Source organism: Anabrus simplex, chromosome 8 (assembly GCF_040414725.1).
Source record: "Anabrus simplex isolate iqAnaSimp1 chromosome 8, ASM4041472v1, whole genome shotgun sequence".
In the NCBI taxonomy this organism is placed as follows: domain Eukaryota; kingdom Metazoa; phylum Arthropoda; class Insecta; order Orthoptera; family Tettigoniidae; genus Anabrus; species Anabrus simplex.
Window position 1 is genome coordinate 65,678,764 of NC_090272.1, and position 21,313 is coordinate 65,700,076.

At 36.5% G+C, this 21,313-nt stretch overlaps 1 protein-coding gene across 2 annotated transcripts in view; it reads right to left on the minus strand.

The window, feature by feature from the left end:
* Positions 1-21,313, minus strand: part of Polr3A (RNA polymerase III subunit A) — a 114,887-nt gene that overhangs the window by 61,267 nt on the left and 32,307 nt on the right. For both annotated transcript variants that reach the window (XM_067152880.2, XM_067152878.2), the window contains exons 7-10: positions 14,545-14,682; positions 13,732-13,929; positions 11,159-11,283; positions 10,058-10,169 (exon numbers count right to left, since the gene is read on the minus strand). In XM_067152880.2, the coding sequence (XP_067008981.2) occupies positions 10,058-10,169; positions 11,159-11,283; positions 13,732-13,929; positions 14,545-14,682 (573 nt within the window). The remainder of the gene's footprint in view (positions 1-10,057; positions 10,170-11,158; positions 11,284-13,731; positions 13,930-14,544; positions 14,683-21,313) is intronic.

Genomic DNA, 21,313 nt, shown 5'->3' on the forward strand with positions numbered 1-21,313 from the left:
AAAAATTTTGGATAGTACAAACATAGAATTAAAATCCCACTTTGTCAAGTACAAATTAAAAACACAATATAGTCTAATTAATGTCTAATTAAATACAACGTCTTGTGATGATATGAATTCACAGTGTCCTTGAGGTTGCCTTGCGTACTTCAAAAATGTTGAGTTAAGGATGAATACAATTGCATTAGAACTTGAAGTCTTGCCGATATCCACCGTTAATGGGTGTTAAAATGATGTCTATTAAAATTAAAATATTGGACACAGCGTCGTATAATGATGTGAAATTACGGTGTACTAGGGATTATAATACTATCTTGCGTAGTTCAATTGGATTTGTACAAGAATAAATGAAGTTGCGTTAAAACTTGGAGTCCTGCCATTATCTTCGGTTGATAGATGTATTATGCAGCCAGGTTGAAGATAGGTTAAAATGGTCACTGTGATGACGTAAATATTACGTGTGGCATGCAGGCATGCATGTGTTAGAGAGATGTTGAGGCACCTGATGTTGTTTGAGTTGCCAAACAACATCAGGTGCCTCAACATCTATCTAACACATGCATGCCTGCATGCCACACGTAATATTTACGTCATCACAGTGACCATTTTAACCTATCTTCAACCTGGCTGCATAATACATCTATCAACCGAAGATAATGGCAGGACTCCAAGTTTTAACGCAACTTCATTTATTCTTGTACAAATCCAATTGAACTACGCAAGATAGTATTATAATTCCTAGTACACCGTAATTTCACATCATTATACGATGCTGTGTCCAATATTTTAATTTTAATAGACATCATTTTAACACCCATTAACGGTGGATATCGGCAAGACTTCAAGTTCTAATGCAATTGTATTCATCCTTAACTCAACATTTTTGAAGTACGCAAGGCAACCTCAAGGACACTGTGAATTCATATCATCACAAGACGTTGTATTTAATTAGACATTAATTAGACTATATTGTGTTTTTAATTTGTACTTGACAAAGTGGGATTTTAATTCTATGTTTGTACTATCCAAAATTTTTAAATGTCACATTGTCATACTCATTGATTTGAATTTTAATGGGGGCCCCCGTATTTTAGTCAGGTCTTATTGTATAATGAATTTTAATCTACTAGCTGAGGAAGAGAATGCATTATATTCTCGAAACATGTACTAGATGTTAAGGTAAAAGGTAAATAAATGAATAGTATTGACTAGGCGGACCATCTTCCAACATATTTATTGTTACTAAGTCAATACGGATCCAATCCCGACCATCATGGTCAAGATTATTAATAATAATTCATGTGTTGCGAGCCAAAACCACACTAAGACTGATTTTCCTCACCATAATACCTTTAGTTAAGCAGTCTAGAAACATACATACTGTACCAGTAAAGCCTAGGTCCTGGTCCATAGTTATCAAAAAAAATGTTGTTCCAGCATATAAGATCCGTCCGACGTACGAACATCTAAGTAAAAGAATGTTCCAGTATGTACCAGACTCCACGAGTGCGCTAGGCGGAGTCAAGTGACGTCACCTGTCGTTCAAAGCTCACCTCCCCTAGAGATATTTCTCGAAAATATCTTTCTTTTCGCGAGTTTTCAACGCCTGTACCAATTTTAATGGAACAAACGCTAAATGGTAGCGGACGTCATGAAAATTAACCTCTATAAATTCCAAATTAATCCATCCTATGGTTGCTGAGTTACAATGATTTAAAATCTAACAGAAATTACGCACTCACTGTCACATGACCGAGAGAAACTACCCCTCCCAGCGCCAGCTATATATGCCACTGGGTCAAGGCTAACAAGTAGTTGTGTGTTGAGTTCAGTTCAGTTCATTGCAAGCAGTCCAGTCTAGCAGTGCAGTATGTGTATGAGTAAGAGAGAGGGGAGATTGGCCCTCACATAGTATGTTCGTGCAGTCTCGAAGACAGTACTTTTCGTCGTGTTTCGCGGAGACGAAATTACGGGCTAGTAAATCGCCATCGTACTTGAAAAAAAAAAAAAACAGGCCGCACCGTAAGTAATCTATTGTGCCGCGACTATGATATAACTTACAGACATTTCAAAGTATAACACGTACGAAATCAGTGAAGTTCGAAGTTATATATTGGACATTCACAACATGACGTGTGGTTTAATTAATTGCACACAATATTAAATTACCAACAGAAACTGTCGTGTACAGTAACTTTAACTACTCTAGAACTTATTTTCTAACATAGCACATCCTTGGACTATGTCTTTTTATTTATGTGCCATATTAGGACATGACGTGTTACAGTGATAAACTTAGTGAAAGTTAAGAACTTTTTCTAAAATAAGATAGTTCTATCAACATTAGAGAATCAGTGTTATCTGTCAGGACAACAATTTAAAGACTGTGGTTAGAGACGGTAATGAGAAATATTACGTGTTTGCACTGTGTTGGACGTTCTCAGTGACAGTTTAAAATAGTTTTTTTTTCTTGCAACAAGGACTGTGATCACTCAGTGGACGTCCTAAAATTAACATAGTATCTGTAAATACTACTTGCATGTTCCATGTGTTAAGATCATTTCCACGAGCAGCAGAAATCTTCAGAAAATTCTACAAGATCCAACTACCTTCAACATCATTTCATCTATGACGTCAAAATGGTTTCTTCGTGGAACTTCAAGTTTGAGTCATCATCCGCACCCGCGGAATGTTCCAGATTCTCATCAGTATTCGTAAGCCAAGTTTTTTAATAAGTGAGTAGTCACAAACTGACTTTCTTTTTTTTCCTTTCTTACCAATCGTGAACAGTGGTTTACCCAGTACTGCGTGTGACGATACTTCATAGTTTTCCACCATTACTCAAAATTCATCTTTTAATGATAAATCTATTTTCAAAATCTATTTCACATAAGAAAGACTCTAGGAGTTTCAAGTGTTCTATGTTTCAAGGCTCACAAACTGAGAAACTCTCAACAGAAGTTCAAATTCTAATTTTCAATTATAAGTGTGTTCATGTCATGTCATAATACTTAGAAAGACTTTAGGTGAAAAACTGATACTTTATGTTTTTGCAAAAGACTATTGGATCTGTGAGATTTATTTATTTTCACAAATTGCATTCAAGAAGATTTACATTAACCCTTTTGATTTCAACAAATTATTTGCATTCTATATCGACATTGCAGGGTGGTGAATTGATTAACATTATTAATAAATTGTTTGAAAAAGGGTGTAACCATCTATTATTCGCCCTGTGAGTCTATCCTGCTCTGTACCGGCTCCAAAAACCAACTTCCACTACCTGAGATCCTTCTCATGCCTTACGCCCTGGACTTTTACTGGTACAATACATACATACATACATACATACATACATACATACATACATACATACATACATACATAATTTATTGAATTTTTTAATAAATTTTTATGAAAATATTTGGGTTCTTTTGCCTTTTTCCAGTCAAGAATTAGTTGAAATGGCACCTGAAAATAAGAAATGCAAAAAATGAATAAAATGTGTCTACCTTGTACGTTAATAATTAATTTTCACAACAGAAGTTAGTACAAAACAAAAATTGGTGAACTGGACCCAGTTCTTTAGTGTAATAAGACTTTGAAACATTCATCTAAATGGAGGACAACTTTAAATTTGTCAACCTGTCTTGTGTGGTGAGGTTATGGCTGGCATTACCTTCTTCATTATCATTTCCACTCATGAAACCATTATTTACTGGCTAACTACCAATTCTAATATTCTTCATCACTGCTATCAAGAAGAAAGCAGAAAATTCTTTCCTCTTCCTTACGATGTTAACAAAACATCTCCGTCACTGACATTTATTCCAAGAACAAGACGACCAACCATTAAAAAACATATCCATTGGGAAAATGACCTTTGGAAATAGTAAAAGTAAGTAAACTCGTATCCGCATCCCAAGGTAGGGCAGCTCTTTTCAGGCACACCCCGAATGGAGGTGAGCTGCATGTACCATTTTAATAAAATATCAGCCCTCCCGCCATTCTTAAATTTCTGGCAGTACCAGGAATCAAATCCAGACCTCTGAGGACAGTAGCTAATAGTGCTAACCATTATGCAATGGAGAAGAACACCTTTGGATAATAATACAGCCAGAAAAACACACTAGTGCTACCTGTAAAAGTAATAAGAAGCTAAAATAATCAATATTCATAGATAGGGCATACAACATAGAAACAAAGACACCAAAGACACATTTACACAGGATTTAACCACACTCGGAAATTATTTTCAACAGTGCAGCCTTCAATCCAGCATGAACAAAACCGTAGTGGCAAGCTTTCATCTTCATATCAAAATAGTTAACAGGGATCTTACAGTGTACTTTAATGACACACGTTTAAGAACAATGGGTATCCAAAGTACCTGGCTTTTACATTATAAAAGACACTGTCTTTTAAACAACATATGGAAATCTAGCTGCCAAGTTAAGGGCATGGAACAACATCTTACAACAACTATGTGGAACAACATGGAGTTCAAATGGAAAAATCTCTTTGCTTCTCTGCCCTTGGATTGATATAATCTGCAGCCGAGTACCGCGTAGCAGTATGGTTAAACAGTCTTTATGTAAAGAAGGTCGACAATCAACTGAACGACTCTGTGGTCTGATGATGGGAACTTTCAAGATGACCCCAGTTCAGTGGCTTCCGATTCTAAGTCACATTCCTCCAGATGCATTGCTCTAGATCAAGGATATCATACATTAATTAGGTAATAAATCAACAAATGCCCAGTCATGAAGATCTCACAGGCCTAAGCCATGGCAGACAACATTCAACGTATACCCAGACTTCAAATGGCAATTCTGACCTAAACAATACATGGTCACATAAATGGAAAAGATCCTCATCTCTAGAGCTTTGTGGTATGCCTTGAATCATGCCATGTGTCCTTGGATTTGATCTACCTCGAAGAATTTGGTCAACTATTAACAGCATATGGACAATTTGTAATATTACTCAGGTAATACACATCAGGTGTAATTCTGTTACCACAGGTTTTCTCTTTCAGGTAGTTTATAAATTTTAAAATCACAGCAATAGAACCAGCTTTTGGGTGGTTAGGCCGTGTGCATTATGCAGAGTTTCGTCCAGACGTGCCATTTGGACTCATCAGCTGGAATGGCACGCCCCTCCAGGACTCTGCTTAGCAGGAGAAATCCTTTAGCAGGTTAGCAAACTTGATTTGCTAACTCGGCGGGGCCACACAGTTTGGTCTGCCTGCTAAGCAGAGTCCTGGAGGGGCGTGCCATTCCAGCTGATGAGTCCAAATGGCACGTCTGGACGAAACTCTGCATAATGCACACGGCCTAACCACCCAAAAGCTGGTTCTATTGCTGTGATTTTAAGATCTGCGGCTGTGAAAGCATTTTTTGACATTGTATCTCCAATGGGGGAGCATTTTTTGAACGTAGAAATGATTTCTCCTTTAGCAGGTTAGCAAACTTGATTTGCTAACTCGGCGGGGCCACACAGTTTGGTCTGCCTGCTAAGCAGAGTCCTGGAGGGGCGTGCCATTCCAGCTGATGAGTCCAAATGGCACGTCTGGACGAAACTCTGCATAATGCACACGGCCTAACCACCCAAAAGCTGGTTCTATTGCTGTGATTTTAAGATCTGCGGCTGTGAAAGCATTTTTTGACAGTTTATAAATTTGTTTACTCAAAATTAGTTTCGGCAGACTGAAGAACCCATAACAGTTATAAATAAAGCATACGGACAATGCACAGAGTTTGTCAAGACTTTCTCAATAAGTGGAAAAATACCCCTCATCCACAGTGCTAATGTCAGACTGTTATATTAACTGGATGGTCACATGCCAAATCGAACCAAGCGCCAAAATCGGATTTTTTCGAAAGAAGATAGCTTCGGAAGGAAATGTTCCACAAGCGAGGCATTTAATTTCATCCAGAAACATCGCAAAAATAGCAGCAGATATCCAGAGCGACTTCAGTTCTGGCTCCTCAGACCTGGCTGACCCTGAGGAATGGAAAGAATGTAAGAGTGGAGGCAAGTTTTGCAATATTTTTACAGTAAATATGTTTAGTTTATTTTGAGGTTAGTAAGAACAGCTATTCGTTTGCCAAAACGGACAATGCTTTTCGTGGGTTTATACTCGAAAGACATAGCTACTCTTTTGTTCTGAGAGCTAGTGTTACCATACTCGATTCATCGTATCCAAGGAATAAATAGTTTTGTTTCATTAGTTGCGAGAATTCACGAATAGAGGTCGTAGTGGTACTGTCTTTGGAGTTGGTTCACTTTGGCATATATTTCCAATGGTTGCTGTGATGTTGTATTTGGAGTTGGTCCACTTTGGCAAGTATTTCCAATGCAAAATTGTATCGTTTACAGATATTTTTCTATAATTTTTTCAGCTCCAAGTATGGATGAACAATGTAGCACAAAGAAGAAAAGGAAATTAACCAGCAGAAAAGGGGAAAATCGAACAGAAAATGGACAAAAGGAAGAAGAGAATGGAGCACCCACATTCAGTCCCATTAAAAAGAAGAAAGGGGACCCTGCAAAGTAGAAAAAAAACTGTTAGGAAGGTCAACAGAACCAGGGGAAAGGCATACACAACTGTGAAAGGAAGACTAGTTCCTGAAAAACACTTCATAGATTACGAGTGTAAATGTTTAAAGAAGTGTCATACTAAAGTGTCGAAAGACGATAGGAGAGCATTTTTTGGTTAGTTTTACAACTGTGATTCTTGGGCTACACAAACAGCACTGATTATTGGCCCTATAAAATGCCACGGTGTCAGCCACAGGCGAGTGAAAAATGTAGGCATTTCTTCAAGAAATCTCAGCCGAAAATACTTCATACATTCATCTACAGAAGGGGACACTTAGGTGTGCAAAAACATGTTTATGAAGACATTGCAAGTAAGCAGTGCTAAAATTCATAGGGCACTGCTGAAGGCTAAGACAGGTACAATACAAGACCAACGAGGGGTGCATGAACCACATAATAAAAGTACCTCCAGTACTGTAGACCTTATTAGAGAGCACATTGAAAGCTTCCCTGCAGTTTATAGCCACTACACCAGGAAATATTCAAATAAAAAGTACCTGAATACTAATCTCAATTTGAGTTTAATGTACAGGCTATTTGTTGAGAAAGTTAAACAAGAAGGTTGTGTTCAGAGTCGCTGAATGAGAGAGTTAGGCCCCTTTAAACAATAAGCATCATCATCATCATCAATATAAGCTTCTGTCCCCCTAAAAAGGACACATGGCACACATGTGATTGTTTTTTTTTTTGCTAGGGGCTTTACGTCGCACCGACACAGATAGGTCTTATGGCGACGATGGGATGGGAAAGGCCTAGGAGTTGGAAGGAAGCGGCCGTGGCCTTAATTAAGGTACAGCCCCAGCATTTGCCTGGTGTGAAAATGGGAAACCACGGAAAACCATCTTCAGGGCTGCCGATAGTGGGATTCGAACCTACTATCTCCCGGATGCAAGCTCACAGCCACGCGCCTCTACACGCACGGCCAACTCGCCCGGTACATGTGATTGTGTGAAAATTCAAATTCAGTCAGCTGAAGCCAGTAATCTTCCTAATGATGTGACACAGTTGAAGGCAAAGCTAGAACTTCATCACCAGAGAGCAGAACATACAAGAGATGAATTGAAGAGCAAATCTGAAGATGGATCCAGCGTGATATCATTCGACATGCAGAAGGTAATGTCTTTACCTTACTTAACCAGGAACGAAGTCTACTACAAAAGACAGGTTTCTTGTTTCAATGTAGGAATCCATGATTTCTGCTCTAATAAAGACACTATGCATCTTTGGAATGTGAGTGTAGCATACGGAGGTGCACACGAGATAGGATCTTGCATCTTAAAATACCTGAAGAGTCATGGAACTAAAGAAACGCTAAAAGCATGGTCAGACAGCTGCGGTGGTCAGAACAGAAATTTCAAGATGGCTTGTTTCTGGATGTTTGTGGTCCAGTCTTCTGAGATAAGCATTAAAGAAGTTATCCACAAGTTTGCTGAACCAGAACATTCTTACCTACCTAACGACAGTGCATTTGGAGATATAGAGAGAAAGCTCAAGTATCACCCAGAGGTCTATGCTCCATCACAGTGGCGTGACATAATTTCATGTGCAAGAGTAAGGAGAATGCTTTTGAAATAAGCGTAATGGAAACAGAAGATTTTAAATGCACTGAAATTCTGCAGCAACATCTTGTTAACCGTTAAAGGAATGATTTAGCTGACAAAGTTGAATGGCTTAAGATCAGCACCTTCGATGTTAGGCCCCTTTAAACAACAAGCATCATCAAGCAAGATCAAAGAAATGAGATTTATGAAAAGAAAGCCTGGCATAATGGATTATAAATACACTCACAACAAGGACTATGAATACTTTTCAGCGAACTTCAATAAAAGAATAAAGGACAGACCAACAAGCCTTGGTGAACTTGATCTTCCAATACTCTCCCCAAAGGGTAGACCTCTGAGTGAAGACAAGCGTAAAGATGTGAAAAGTCTACTGAAATATGTCCGTCCAGTTTATCATTTGTTTTATGAAAGGATCACAAGTACTAGTGTACAAAACATCACTACTTTTGAACATGATTGCTCTGACAATACCTGTGAGGAAATCGGTACTGAATCTGCATGAAGTATGATTTTCAAAGGTATTCATATGCAATTTAATTTGAAAGGGTACTGGTACATGGATTTTATTTTACCAGGGGTATCAGTTGTTGTATTTTGTTAACTTGTATTTGTTCAATCATCTTTGTTTGTAATATCTAAATGTGAATTAAGAATAAATCAAAATACTTTGTATGCCAAAATGGACTATAACCCAATCATCTGGAAAAAGTAACTTAATTAAGAATGGAAATGTGCTGCATGGTTCCTGAAAGTATAAAAAGAAAAGTATAACTGTGTAAATTGCCGGTACAAAATATTAGAAACCAGAGTCAACAGCAGATTTTTCAATTTAACTGTAACTTTGAGTCTTAATTTCTCAGAATGTTTCTTTTGGCACTTAGTTTGATTTGGCATATCCAACTGTCCACCACATTACTCAAGAGTGTGTCCTGCAAGCCTACACAAGGACCCTAAAGACTCTCTCTTGCCCAACACCCCAAGCAATTGGTTATAATAAAAACTAAAAAAATTGTCATTTTCATTGATTAACAGTACTGAAAGCCATATGCTTAAATTAAATTAAAAATATTCACAGAAACAAATTTCCATTTGATAAATAATGACAGTTGTAATTATCACTTGAGGAGAACGAGTTAACATGCTTTATCCATTTGGACAATCTATAATGGCACTTTCGTTCCATATCCACGTCAGATATCAGTTCTGGCAAGGGCCATAAAATACAATATCGAAGGTGGCATATTAGAAAAATGAAACTAGTATTTTATGATAAACCTGAAGCCCGGAGTCACTAATGGTATTTAAAATCAGGAGAGCCCATCTATGAAAATGGCAGTGTACGACAATGAGGAGTTTCTATCAAAGGGTAGAGAAAGGTCCACCTATTCAATACCATTAGATTAATGTTGTATCTTATATTAATATTGGTACTAGTTTCGACCTTGTTACAATTGAAAATAACATGCATATACATATTTCCAATATCATCATCATCATCATCATCATCATCATCATCATCATCATCATCATCATCATCATCATCATCATCATCAATGTCCCATATACCATTTCCAATTTTGATCATGGCTGAAGATGACCTAATGTAGCAAGGTCGAAACTAGTACCAACATTAATCTAATGGTATTGAAGAGGTGGACCTTTTTCTTCGATTTGATAGTGATCAACTGTCAATACGGACCATAACTTATGAATGTGGAGTTTCTTCTTGTGCTATTTTCTCCATTTTGTTGATCTCTCTACTCACACAGTCCTATCTGATAGTGTGTTAATCCTTGGTGAGTGACTCTATCGTTCTTCCCAGGTTCAAGTACAACAGAAGCAGCCTGTTGTCATGAAGATGATCTAAATTAATAAATTATAACACAACTCACCCCCATGAGCACCAAAGCTTCTGCTCGAGCTTCCTCAGTCTGTGGCAGATGCAGATTCATCTCGTCTCCATCAAAGTCGGCATTGTACGGGGTACATACACACTCGTTAAATCTACAAACAAAATAATGAATATTTTATTACATATCAAATTGCCACAAGCTGGCAATAAATAACGGTTAATGTTTCAATGAAGTGATTTATACATGAAGAGACAAGATTGTGTTGTACTAGTTGTTTCAGAAGTCTCGAATCCTGCATCCTCATGATATGTCCAAAGAATCGCAGTCTCCTCTTATGCATAGTATCTGTAATGGGTTCTAGCTCTTTGTACATAACTTTGCTAGATATTACCCGCCACTGTCCATCTTTCTGGTATTTTTTTGTTGATGCACGTTCTTCCAATCCTCCTTTCAATTTTCTGAAGTCTTTGATTATTTGCTCAGGTGAAAAAGTGCTTCTGCTGCATACGTAGCTTCCAGTTTTATAAGTATGTTGTAGTGTTTTATTTTTGCATTTATTGATAGACATTTCTTTTTCGTAGATGTCCCATGTTAATTTTTGTGCTTTAGCTACTTGTTTGGATTGAGATTTTTTTCATTTAGGTTATGTGTTATTACTTCTCCAAGATATTTAAATTGAGTTACTATTTTGATTTTATTACCATTTATGGTAACTTCTATCAGTTGTGGTGGTTTTTGGGGGCATAATTTCTGTTTTATTATTTTTTTCAAATCATATTTTGAGGCCAATTTTATTTGCAACGTTTTGAAGTTCTGATATTTGGGATTTGCTCTTTATTGTCATGTTTATATGAAGATGACAAGATTGAATTTACTTCCATGCCACTATTCATCAATTTTTAATATGCCATATTGTACACGTCACAGCTTTAGTATTCTTAGAGGGTTCCCCCTGTTTTATTAGGTCTTATTGTAATATATGAATTTTAACCTATTCAGGTGAAGAAGAGAATGAACATAATAATTGAAACATGTACTATATATATATACTGTAAATGTGAAATGTAAATAAATTTGTAATGCACAGTACTGTCTAGGCAGATTATCCATCTCTCTATTTACCGTGAAGAGCATAATTACCTGAATGTCCTATGCTCCAACACTTTGGCACGGTGGCTCATGATACTAAGTTTATGGAGACTAGGCTGTCTGTTAAAAAGCACAATGTCACCATCCCGTAAATGCCTCTCCACAATATCACCTGGCTGAAAAGATAAAAAGGGTAAAATGGTTTTTAGAACACTATAAGAAAAAATAATGATAAAGTGGGAAAACATAAATTATAGGTATTTATACAGGATGTAGCAATAAGGTACAGGACACATTCCTCACACGTAGAAGAAGAAAATACCATACCTGCCAACTTTACAAAACCAAAAATCAGGAAATTTTGATATGAAAATCAGGAGAAATCAGGAGATACAATTGGTCAAAACTGCTCATTCTACATATCTTGCTCAATACACTACTACGATATATTTATAATACTTATTGTCGCAAAGCCCGACTGTTGCTATACAAGGCTACAAGGCTAAAAATTACACATCTCTATTCCCTCACAGAAAGTATGTGAGTGAGATGATCGGTCTCTGACAAGCCTACCGAAAATAGTATGAACTCATGCACTTACTGTACATGCCATCACTTAGCAAATACTTAGATTAATATATTGCATCAAGCGCCCGTGCGATTATGCGAAACGCAATGTTATTTGTATCGAATAACTAGCTGATGTACCCTGTGCTTCACCACGGAATTCTCAGAAAGACTGCCCTTATAGTTTTCCCAACTGAAGTCAACACAGATCATTACAATGCCACCAGTATGAATGTCATGATTAAAAGAAATGCTGTCATACGATATCTTCGATCAATGAAAATAGCACATTTTCTCACTTTTAGCGAAAAGTACAACGGTGTTGATCTAACAGTTCAAAGTTTCAGAGCTTGAATGACCAGACTGCAGACAATCGCGAACACTCCTGTGTAATTATTCCATTTAAGTGCGCACACTGCTCATTCTTACCACTGCTTCAGAGTAGGGATCGAATAGCTGGAATACTATGATGATCCAGTGTGTTACGTACCAGCAGTATCAGAAAATTTATGAACCATAGGAATGGCATACTAAAGAAGAGAGAGATCTAACTCTCCACTCCCCAGCTACTTCCCGCCAATATTCAGGCAGGCTGTTATACTCTATACACAGCAGTAATCCCATCTATCGGAGATAAATGGCAGCAGAATAAACAAAGCACATCACAACAAACAATGGTCAATGTAATGTTCTTGTTGATCAATTTTATGAGCTTTCTATATTGGAGGCCTTCACATTTAGTTTTCTTCTGAATCTGTGATATTAGAGGATCTAATGTAAAGTGAGTCGTCCTTTCTTTCATGACTCCCTCTTGTGTTATTATTCAAGCGATCGTTCCTTCATGACTTTTTTCTCATTAATGTGTAACATTTTTCATTGTAATCCATGTATGAATAGATAATGTTTCAGACATTTGACCTTAAGGTTACTTACAGGCTGATGCCCTTAACAAGGGGCGAAACATGTCCCTGAGAAGTGTATACAGTATTATGGAGATTTCATCCACGAAGCACGTGGCTTGTACGGAATAGGTGGTGATAATAGAAAAAATTATTTTTGTGATAATTTGCTTAAGTCAGTTTCAATACGGATCAATCATGACAACTGTCTCTTGCAAAACTGAATAAGACATAAATAATCGGAAATTGTATTCTCTCTAACTTTTGTTATGTAGTACTTTTCAATATGACAGAGTAAGACAGGTAATTAAAAATTAAATTTTTAGCACCTTCCCCTAAACTACCATTTCGAACAGAGTGAATAAAATTATTTATAGTGTAGACTGTAGTTCCATATTCCCCAACTTTACATAAAATTCTGTTCCCACATTTTCTCGTACCTTGGCACTGATATGGACTTAGCAAAAAAAAAATCCAAATTCATGAATATCTCTCTATAGCCAGTACGGTAAAAATGATAAAGACATAATTGATAGGAAATTCAATAATATATAACTTTAATTATGCAGTATTTATCGATATGGCCAATAACAACATGCATATTTGAGAAATATATTTTAGGCCTTCCCCTAAACTACCATTTCACTCAGCGTGAATAAAGTTATTTATGGCCTAGATTGTAGCGACTTATTCCCCGACGTTATATACTCCTCCTCTTTTTGTATTTTCATGACTCCCACTGCACACAAAGATGCATCATTATATTAATCACCTGGGTAAATTCCTAAAAATGTCTATAAATTATGCTTAAACATCAATGGTTAAGTGGTTAAGTGTAAGAAAGGGCCGGGAGCCCTAACTTCGCCACAATAAAGACCCTTGAATAATAATAATAATAATAACAATAATAATAATAATAATAATAATAATAATAATAATAATAATAATAATAATAATAATAATAATAATAATAATAATAATAATAATCTTTCACAGTAGGAGCATATCCTAAGTATATTTACCACACTTTTCCACTGTCATTAATTCTGTTATGGTACTCACAAACAGAATTTAATATCTAATTGCAGTTAAAGAACTTCTCCTAATTGCATATAATACAGTAATTTGTTTTTAAATCAATGAAAAAGAAGCACTAACCCTCAAGTCCTGAGCAATTTTCTGACGATTTCCAAAGCGCAGAAACTTTTTGAACGTAGAATGTCTTGGTTCCACAAAATTAGCTCCTGGATGCTTGTCTGGACCGTTTATAACTAATTCTTTCATAAGTTTGAGGTTTGCTTTGTTGACTTTTTCAGGGTAAGTCAACTGCTTTGCAACGTACACTGGAACACCAACCTAAGGATACAAATGCCAGCATGAACAAGTTATATTTCAGAGTAATATTAGCAGACATCTAAGACATCATCTGAAACTTAAGAAGAAATAATCCAGCCCTTACTAAAGTTTTAAAGAAATAATCTACCCCTTACCACAGTTTTAAAGAAATATGAAAAAAATAAAAATTAAAAAATCTGCATCTGATGCCTTACATATTCTAAGTATTTCACCAAAAAGAATGGTCCAGGAATACATAAAATAATAAATTATATGCATATGGGCATCATGTTTTGTGAATACATTTCAAAATATGCACAGAAATCAGTGTATTTTTAAAATTCGTAATGTTTTTAAGCAAAGCAGGCTTGTAGTTTTACGTGATCAAGTAAATAACTCACCACTCTATGCCAATGTTACGAACAGTGGAAGCTTTTACCTTCTTCTCCTCCTCTACAGACCTTCAGAGCCTCTACAGAGGCAGCCAATTTCCTTCACACACATAACATCACTGAAGTAAGGCTCATTAAATGAACAAGCATGCCCAGCCTTCCAATGAAGATGGGAACCAGAAATGAGGGAGAAAGGAGCTCTAAAGAAATGACTGACAATCTACTTTGAATGAGTTATTCTCACCTCTTCTATTCTCAGATTGGGGTCAGGTGAGATGACAGTCCGACTGGAGAAGTCCACTCTCTTGCCCGACAGGTTTCCTCGGAATCGACCTTGCTTGCCCTTCAGTCTCTGAACGAGACCACGGCTGGATTTTTTCGGCTAGCAAATAACAACAAACATGCATGTGAAAAACCATTCAACATGTTTCAAATCATAAAATAGCATACGAGAAGCAAATGTAACTGTGAGATATCAATGAGTTTGAAAATATAAAGTATATCAATATTCATCAAAGTTAATAAAATGAACTAGAATATGCTATTTGTTTTACATTGCACTGACGCAGACAGGTCTTATGGTGACATTGTGATAGGAAAGGGCTAGGACTCGGAAGGAAGCAACTGTGGCCTTAATTACGGTACAGCCCCAGTATTTCAGCATTTACCTGGTGTGAAAATGGGAAACAACAGAAAACGATCTTCAGGGCTGCTGAGAGAAGGGTTCAAACCCACTATCTCCCGAATGCAACAAGCCAACAGCTATTTGTCCTAAACCATGTAGCCAATTTGCTCAGTGACAAGAATATGGATGATGAATAAGGTGGAGGGAAGAAGAGAAATAAGGAAATGTGAACGCAAAAAAGGACATAGTACACATTTTCATAAATAGTCTTAATCCTCATCAATCCTAATTGTTTTACATCTAATATTCAAACAATTCAATCAATCATCCATCACCATTGATCTGCATTTAGGTCAGTCGCCCAGGCGGCAGATTCCCTATCTTTTGTTTACCTAGTCTTGTCTTAAACAAGTGCAAAGAATTTGGAAATTTATTTAACATCTACCGTGATAATTTTTTCCAATCTTTAACTCCTCTTCCTATAAATGAATATTTGCCTCAATTTGTCATCTTAAATTTCAACTTCATCTTCATACTGTGATCTCCCCTACTTTTAAAAATACCATTCAAATGTATTCGTCTACTGATGTCATTCCATACCGTCTCTCCAGTGACAGCTCGGAACATACTACTTACAAGTTATAAAATTCATTATTTTTTAAATCCATATTGAAAGTAACTTCTTTTAAATTGTAAAATGTTATTGTTTATTGTTATTGTTTATTAATTAATTGATTGTATTGAAAAGGTGGAAAATAACACACACTAAAATTTTACACATTTAAAAGAACATACCACTTAGTCAAGCAGCTCGTCTCCTTTGTCCCAAGTCTTTCCAGCCCAAACTTTGCAACATTTTTGTAATGCTACTCTTTCGTCGGAAATCATCCATGACAAATCGAGCTGCTTTTCTTTGGATTTTTTCCAGTTCTCAAATTGAGTGATCTTGGTGAAGGTGCCATACACCAGAACTATACTCTATTTGGAGTCTTACCAGACACTTATATGCCCTCTCCTTTATATCCTTACTACAGCCCCCATGTGCAGATATCTGTACCCTTTATTTACAATCCCATGTACTGTATGTAATTACCCCAAAGAAGGTCTTTCCTTATATTAACTCCTAGGTTCTTATAGTGATCTCCATAAGGAAGTTTTACCCCATCAATGCAGTAATTAAAACTGAGGGGGTTTTTCCTATTAGTGAAACTCACAACCTGACTTTTAACCCCGTTTATCATCATACCATCTACTGTCCATCTCACAACATTGTCGAGATCTTTTCTCAGTTGCTCACAATCTTGTAACTTATTTGTTACTCTATTACGAAGCCTGATTATTGATAAGGTGAGACAATAATAGGTCGCTAATTTAACTTTGATTAATTGTACATTGATTGACACTCTTTTCTTTAGTTTCAGTAGTTAGTTTCATTTTGTCCAGCATATCTTCTAAAGTTCATTTTTAATTAATTAACTAAATTTGTGTCTTGTTAAAAGGATTTATGCATCATAAGTGTATCAAACTCTTAAAAGTGGCAATATTTTATAATCAGAAAACTAGTTATTAATTAAAAGGATAAAATACTGACAAAGGCTCTAGTAGGAGGGAAAAATATATGATCTATCAATCATCATCATCATCCTTTCATTAGTATTAGTCCTATAGAAGAACTGTTACGGTCTATACAAAATATTTGTATTTTCACGCCATCTCTTCCTGGGGCGTCCCAGAGATCTCTTCCCACTGGGGCAGTAGTTTATGACTGCTTTGGGGATCCTGCTTCAGTCCATCCTGTTTAGATGTTCTAACCATTTTCTCTGCTATTCATAGATGTATTCCAATATAGTTCTGCTTTTATGATCATTCAGCACTTCTGTATTTCTTTTGTGTTCCCACTTAGTGACTCCTGCTGTTCGCCGCATGTATTTCATTTCAGCTGTAGTTATTCTTCTCTCATCACATTTCCTCAGGGTCCACGCTTCACTTCCACAGCAAAGTACAAATTTTGCCAAGGTTTTGTAGATTCTTGTACGGGTGTGTTTTTGAATTAATGATGATCTAAAAACTTTATTGATGACTCCCAAACATCTGTTGAATTTGGAGATTTTCTCGGGTATGTCCAGTTCTTCAAAGGAAGACAGTTTGTAGCCGAGATATTTGAAATAATTTACTCTTTCGAAAATGTTATTTAAGCAGATCTTGCTTCCTACTGGTTCCTTGCCACAGAAAGCCATTATGTTTGTTTTCTCAAGGGATATTTCCATTGAGTACTTTTCTGAGACTAGGTTTAGGTTGTACATTGAACGCAGTAAATCATCTTCTGAGGTGGCAACCAACACTAAGTCATCTGCAAATAATATTGTGTCCACTTGTAGATTTCTGTTAATGCGGAGGGAACCATGTCTTGTTTCTCTAAATTCTCATATGAGAGTATTCATATAGATTACTAGCAAGATACCCGTGCTTCGCTACGGTATTATACTGAAATTTATAATTGAATGCTTATTGTATTAGATATATAATCCGCCGAAATTCGCGATCTGACACGTTTTGTGCGAGAATCCACCAAAATTCCCGATCTGACTCGTTTTCTATGATTTTACGGCACGTTTCCTCCCACTTTTAAATCTTCCTTTCCAGCAATCGATTTCGTACTTCCCGGGCTAGGCTAAGGTATTCCTCCCGGTCAGTTGGGTCCGTAAATCTTTGCCATCTTTTCCTATAATATTTTTAATATGGATAAAATCCTTCAGGAGATCCGGCGTGGTGTCATATTGGGTGCCTTGGCGGCACTGAACCCGCGGCCGGACTGCATTCTTAGTCATTACCCGTCCAGGAGCCGTTTCCAGCGCGGTCCGCACATTTGACGACGGTCCGTATTATTATTATTATTATTATTATTATTATGTGTTGCTGGAATGGCTGATGACAGGGAAAACCGGAGTATCCGGAGAAAAACCTGTCCCGCCTCCGTTTTGTCCAGCACGAATGCCACATGGAGTGACCGGGATTTGAACCACGGAACCCAGCTGTGAGAGGCCGGCGCGCTGCCGCCTGAGCAACGGAGGATCCTTATAAGTACATTAATAACAGTAAAATCAATTGGTCTCACCTCCTTCTACACCCCACCGCCGTTAAGTTTATTTACCGCCACCCCCCCCCACCAAAAAAATTAAAAGAATGCTTGTTTCTTTATGTTTAAGGGAGATTCCAAACAGCAAAGTTCACGTCTATTACCTTCAGCATTGAGATATAAGTATTCCCATAAAAATAATTCACTTTTTTTTCACTTCATTTCACAATAATCCCCCCCCCCCCCCCCCTGAAGTGAATTTTCCCGCAAATAATACTTGTTTCTTTAATAGTAAAGGACCTTCTAAAGACCAATTATCACGACTCTAACTTCTTCCGTTTTCGATTTATGTGTCCTCATGAAAGGAATTCAACTCCTTTACACTCCCGCCCTCCAAGATGGTTTCCCCACCAAAACGTGTTCTTCTTTGTTTTTAAAGGAGGTCCAAATAAGAATTTTCACGTCTGTAACAACTTTAGTTTTTATTAGATGTATGTATTCTCATACAATTCAGTCAATTAATTTTTCAATTCTTTCACCCCCCCTTCATTGGATTTTCCGAGAATACGTGTTTCTTTACTTTTAAAGCAAATTGCAAATATCAAATTTCACGTCTGTAACATCTTCATTTTTGAGATATCAGTAGCCTAATTAAAAGAATTCATCACCATTTTCAGTCACTTTTACCCCCCCCCCCTCCACCCAAGTGGTATTTCCGAAAACTAAAAGTACACGTTTCTTTATGTTTAATAGAGATAAAAAATACCATTTTTCACTTCTGTAACATGTTTAGTTTTTTAGATACACTGTAAAAATTCTCATTTTAAAATTTCACCCCTTTTGAGTTCCCCTTTGTGGAGTTTCCAAAAACAAATCACCTACATTTCTTTACATTTACAGGAGATTTACACCCACTCTTTACGTCTGTAACATTTTACGTTTCCAAGATATTCTGTAGATATAGTCTTTCAAAAAATTCACCCCAATTTGTCACTCCTGTTTAACCGCCATTAATTGGCTTTTCCAAAAACTAAAAAATACGTGTTTCTTTATTTTTAAAGGAGATCCCATATGCAAATTATCAGTTCTGTAATATCTTTCATTTCTGAGATATGTGTATCCTCAATTGAGGTATTCAACCCATTTTTCAGGTGGTGGTGATTATTGTTTTAAGAGGAAGTACAACTAGGCAACCATCCTCTATTTAACACTAATCAGAGGGAAATTATGGAAGGGGTCCGACACTTCGAAAAATGAAGATATCGGCCAAAGGAAGACAAGGGCCACGAAGGGCGTGAAAATGAAAGACTCCCTAGCCCTCGCAAACCTAATAGCGTCGGGGTCGGAAAAGAACAAGAGTTGACCAAGGGAGATCGGATAGGATAGATGAAAGTGAGGAGCCTGGCACAAGTAAGTGGAAGCAATGCCAGGACTCAGCTGAGGGCCCCGTGGTCGCCAACCCACGCTCTAAAGTTCAGAGCCCCTGGGGCACCCATTTTTCACCCTTTTACACCCCTCCTATTAGGATTTACAGGAAACAAAAAAATACGTGTTCCTTTATTTTTAGAAGAGATTCTAACTACCAATTTTTACATCTGTAAATTTTAAAGTTTTAAGATGTGGACACACTCATTTTAAAAAATTAACCCCCCTTTTCACCCCCCAATATTTGGATTTTCCAAAAACGAAAAAATACGTGTTTCTTTACTTTTAAAGTAGATCCAAAATACCAATTTTCAGGTCTGTAATATCTTCAGGTTCTGAAATATAAGTAGCCTCATGAAAGGCATTCAACCCATTATTCACCCTTTTACACCCTTCCTATTGGGATTTTCCAAAAACAAAAGAATACGTGTTTCTTTATTTTTAAAGGAGATTCTAAATACCAATTTTTACATCTACAAACTTAAAAAGTTTTGAGATATAGATACACTCATTTTAAAAAATCACCCCCTTTTCACCCCCCCCCCCCCCCATTAATTGGATTTTCCACAAAAAGAAAAATACGTGTTTCTTTATTTTTAAAGGAGATCCCAAACACCAATTTTCAGGTCTGTAATCTTCAGGTTCTGAAATATAAGTAGACTCATGAAATGCATTCGACCCCTTTTTTAAACTTTACCACCCTTCCTATTACGATTTTCCGAAAATAAAATATACGTGTTTCTTTATTTTTAATGGAGATTCTAAATACCAATTTTTACACCTATAACCTTTAAAAGTTTTGAGATATACATACAGTCATTTTAAAATATTACCCCCTTTTCTCCCCCCTTAATTGGGTTTTCCAGAAAAACAAAAAATACGTGTTTCTTTATTTTTAAAAGAGATCCCAAACACCAATTTTCAGGTCTATAATATCTTTAGTTTTTGAGATATAAGTAGCCTCATTAAAGGCATTCAACCCATTTTTCACCCCTTTTCACTCCTCCTATTGCGATTTTCCGAAAACAAAGAAATACGTGTTTCTTTATTTTTAATGAAGATTCTAAATACCAATTTTTACATCTGCAAACTTTAAATGTTTGGAGATATAGATTCACTCATTTTAAAAATTCACCCCCTTTTCACCCTCCCATTACTTGGATTTTAGAAAAACAAAAAATACGTGTTTCTTTATTTTTAAAAGAGATCAAAAGTACCAATTTTCAGGTCTGTAATATCTTCAGTTTCTGAGATATAAGTACCGGTATCCTGATTAAAGGCATTCAACCAATTTTCTCCCATTTTCACCCTTTTTCATCCCTCATATTGGGATTTTCTGAAAACAAAAAAATACGTGTTTCCTTATTTTTAAAGAAGATTCTAAATACCAATTTTTACATCTGTAAACTTTTAAAGTTTTGACATATAGATACACTCATTTTAAAATTTCACCCCCATTTTCACCCCCTTACCGAAGGAATATCCAAAAATCCTCTCTTAGCGAGCACCTAGATCATAATATGAATGTATCCCCAAAATTTCATTTCTTTATGTCCAGTAGTTTTGGCTCGGCGATGATGAATCAGTCAGTCAGTCAGTCAGTCAGTCAGGACAAGGTATTTTATATATATAGATGAATAGGAGAGGGGAAAGACTGCAACCCTGTCTTACTCCTGTGTTTTTTTGTTTTCCACTCTGATAATTTATCGTTGACCTTTATGGAAATCAGGTTATGTTTGTAAAGGTAACTTATGTTCTGTACCATCTGTTGTGGTGTTGTGGGGTGTGATCAGATATTAAAATATTAAGTAAGGTATTGTGGTTTACTTTGTCAAAAGCTTTTTCGAAGTCTCCAAAAGCAATATGTGTTTCTACATTAAATTCATT